The 3196-nt window shown below is 35.0% G+C and overlaps 1 protein-coding gene across 1 annotated transcript; it reads left to right on the plus strand.

Annotated features, from left to right (window-relative positions):
- The first annotated feature begins 308 nt into the window (after positions 1–308).
- LOC111785616 lies at positions 309–2825 on the plus strand. The gene is made up of 4 exons (XM_023665992.1): positions 309–392; positions 588–905; positions 2169–2276; positions 2350–2825. The coding sequence occupies exons 2-4, from the start codon at positions 588–590 to the stop codon at positions 2647–2649; spliced, it is 726 nt and encodes a 241-aa protein (XP_023521760.1). The 5' UTR covers positions 309–392; the 3' UTR covers positions 2650–2825.
- The last annotated feature ends 371 nt before the right edge of the window (positions 2826–3196 follow it).

Raw genomic sequence — 3196 nt, forward strand, 5'->3', positions numbered from 1 at the left:
CGTGATTATTGAAATTAAAAAAATCCAAAAAATACTACTATTTTCTTGTTTTATATTTTCAAAATATATGCCAAATTTTAAACAATAAAAAATAGTTTTTTAATTTTGTTTTTTTTTTTTTTAAATAAAATAAAAAAAAAAACAGAAATTAAGGAAATAATTAGCGTTTAATTTTGCTATTTTAAAATGGGTTTAAAATTTGAACGGTTTATTGAGATCCAACTGGACCGCCAATATAACCGTTTCCCGCGTTCGCGAAGAGCCCTTCTTCTTCTCTCTTTCTCTGGATTTCTATTTTTTCCTTTTGTTGCTGTGATTCAAATGGCTTCTGGAAGAACAAGAAGCCTGCAATACAATTTCATTTGTATTGCTATCTCCTCCGAATCCTACAGGTATGGATTAACCTTTCCTTTTCTGTTCTTCTTTTGCAATCAAAACCAAAAGTCGATTTCGTTCTTCCTTTTCACATTTCTAGGGATTTTCGCCCTCTGATTTTGCATATTTAGTATATCAATATTGGAAATCTTGAAATCCCTGTCGATTTTTGGATTTTGATGCTTTTTTTTCCCTCGTTGTATACGGTGAAGATGATAAGTGAAGGTAGAATGGGTGCGATGAGGACGGTGACAGTGGTTTTGGTTGTGACGGTGCTGGTTTTGGTTGCGGAAGGAATCGATACGAACGACGTATACAGTCCATGTTTGGATGCGAAGATTCAGAAATCAGATGGATTTACTTTTGGCATAGCGTTTTCGTCGAAGGAAGCTTTCTTTCAGGATCAGATTCAATTTTCGCCTTGTGATACTCGTCTGGCTTTGATATACAAAAACACTCAACTTGCCCTTTTCAGGCCTAAGGTCGACCAGCTCTCTTTACTCACCATTAATAGTACGACTTTCAATCCGGTACGTCTGTGATTCATCTCTTCACAATGTTTATCTCATACTTTGATTTCGTTTTAACCAATTCCATTGATTTCGTTTCTTCCCCTGTTTTACCAAGAACATGAACTGTAGACAATTATAGAATAACAAGGTCTAAGAATTTGAATCTCGACCTGATCAATGTTCAATATAGCTTTTCATATTTATTCTCCATGATAATTATTGAAGGATGACAAAATCAGATAGAGTTATTTTTTTATATAGAGAATCACAATTCAAACAAGGGGTATGATTAGCAAACATATAGATGATTCTTTTTCCTGTTTCTAGTACAAGTATGGATAGGGGAGGATTTTACTTCCACTCTTAAGGTTTATTTGTACGAGCATGAATCATTCACGGGGCTGTTGTAAGTTGTCATAACTTTGATTTAGTTCATAGTTCTTAATGGTTCATATTTTAATTTATTTTGGTTATTAACTCTCATTTACCTTATAACCATTTTGGTTCATATTCTCATTTTGATTTGATACATGAATGGAATCAGATGATTCAGGTATGACATTAATGCTTCTAATGCCTATATAAAGTTTGTCTAGCATTATTTTGAGACACGGAGTCATTGTCATTTTGTATTTATATGGTAGATTTTGGGTTAGATGTGGAGTCATTGTCATTTTGTATTTGTCTAAAGGCAATTGAGAGGAACTTAGTAACTTAGTAGGAGAGACTTTGTAGCCTGAGACTGTGATAGATACACTTGTAAACACTTTGGTTATCGTGATTTGGCTACCATCCGTGGATTTAGAGAAATTTCTTCTCTCCGAACCACATAAATCTTTGTGTCTATTTGTTCAATTTCTGTTTGTAGATGAATAAGTACGATCGATCTTTCTTCCGCTTTCACTAAACAATTGGGTATCAGGACATTTTAGTTGTGGCATTTTGGTACAACAATTAGTCCATCATGATACATGGTATAGATAAAATGGATGACAACTCATCCAGCTAGAGTTCTGTTCTACCAATTAGAGATACGTGTAGTTAGCAGTTGGAAACATTTGTAAAGGTAGCACAAAGCAGAGAAAAAACCTCTCCAAATCATACACTTTAAACAATTTTTTTCATTGGTCAAACCGTGGGTGGGTCACTAACTTTTTGAATGTTGAAACAATGAACTAATGGAAGATTTTGGTGGATGATTTGATTATATGATTGTTAGAAAGGAAGGTTAGGACATCAATTTAAAAGTTACAAATGAATATGATTCGTGGTGGTTTGCAGGCTATGAATGGTGGGTATATGGTAGCATTTGCTGGGCTGAAGTATGCAGCAAGATCTCTCCCAGTAATGATTACCGATAACTCTCACACCATAACTAGTTTCACTTTGGTAAGCCCATAAACCACCATTTACCATTGTGATGATAACAGTTAAGTGTTGCTTGTGTCAATGTTGTACCCAGGTTTTTGAATTTCAAAAGGGCACTCTTCAAAACCTGTTCTGGAAGAAATATGGATGCGAGAAATGCACTGGGGATTTTTCAGTGTGTCTGGACAACCAAGACTGTGCAGTTTCGAGCTCCAAATGCAAGTACCATGGCGGTTCTGTTGACTGCAATATAAGCATACAACTAGCATTTTCAGGGACAGACAGGAACCTGGAAGTCCTCAACTCCTGGTTTGAAATTGACAATCTCATGCGCTTCTCCCTCTTCAAACTTTTCGCTGATGTTCGTGATACCGTCACCAATCCATTCGGGTAAAATTCTTCATCTCTGTAGGCAAGGAACCAATATTCTTCATCATAGCTCAGAGCTATGATCTACATTTTGTTAGATATTGTACAATCTTGAAGATTCAACACACACACACATATATACATGGTACAGCATAATACCATTGACTTTTATGGCTAAAAACTGTATTGATATTAATCAAATCTGTTCTGATATTAATCATAAGAACATATTGCCTTAATTTAGTTAGTATTAGTTTATGAAATTGAGTTGGCTGACTTTGCTCTCACCAATGGTGAGAGTGAGTGTAAGTAACGCACAATCGTTTTGCTAAGTCTCAAGAAAGTATGATCATAACATGTGTCAAGTCTTAGATTCGTCTTGCTCGACTTCTATTTGTCTGTTTTATGGATATCTATCAATATTGGCGGTAACAATTATCGATTATATATTTAATTGGAGGAAATTGAGGAGTAATAGCTGAATTAGAAGTGTTTTACACCAGAAAGGAGTTTATCGACTCAAATAAGTAGCATTTCAGAGCTTTTGGAGCTTCTAAACAAGTATAACTTGG

The sequence above is a fragment of the Cucurbita pepo genome, unplaced genomic scaffold (genome assembly GCF_002806865.2).
Source record: "Cucurbita pepo subsp. pepo cultivar mu-cu-16 unplaced genomic scaffold, ASM280686v2 Cp4.1_scaffold000598, whole genome shotgun sequence".
Taxonomy (NCBI): Eukaryota; Viridiplantae; Streptophyta; class Magnoliopsida; order Cucurbitales; family Cucurbitaceae; genus Cucurbita; species Cucurbita pepo.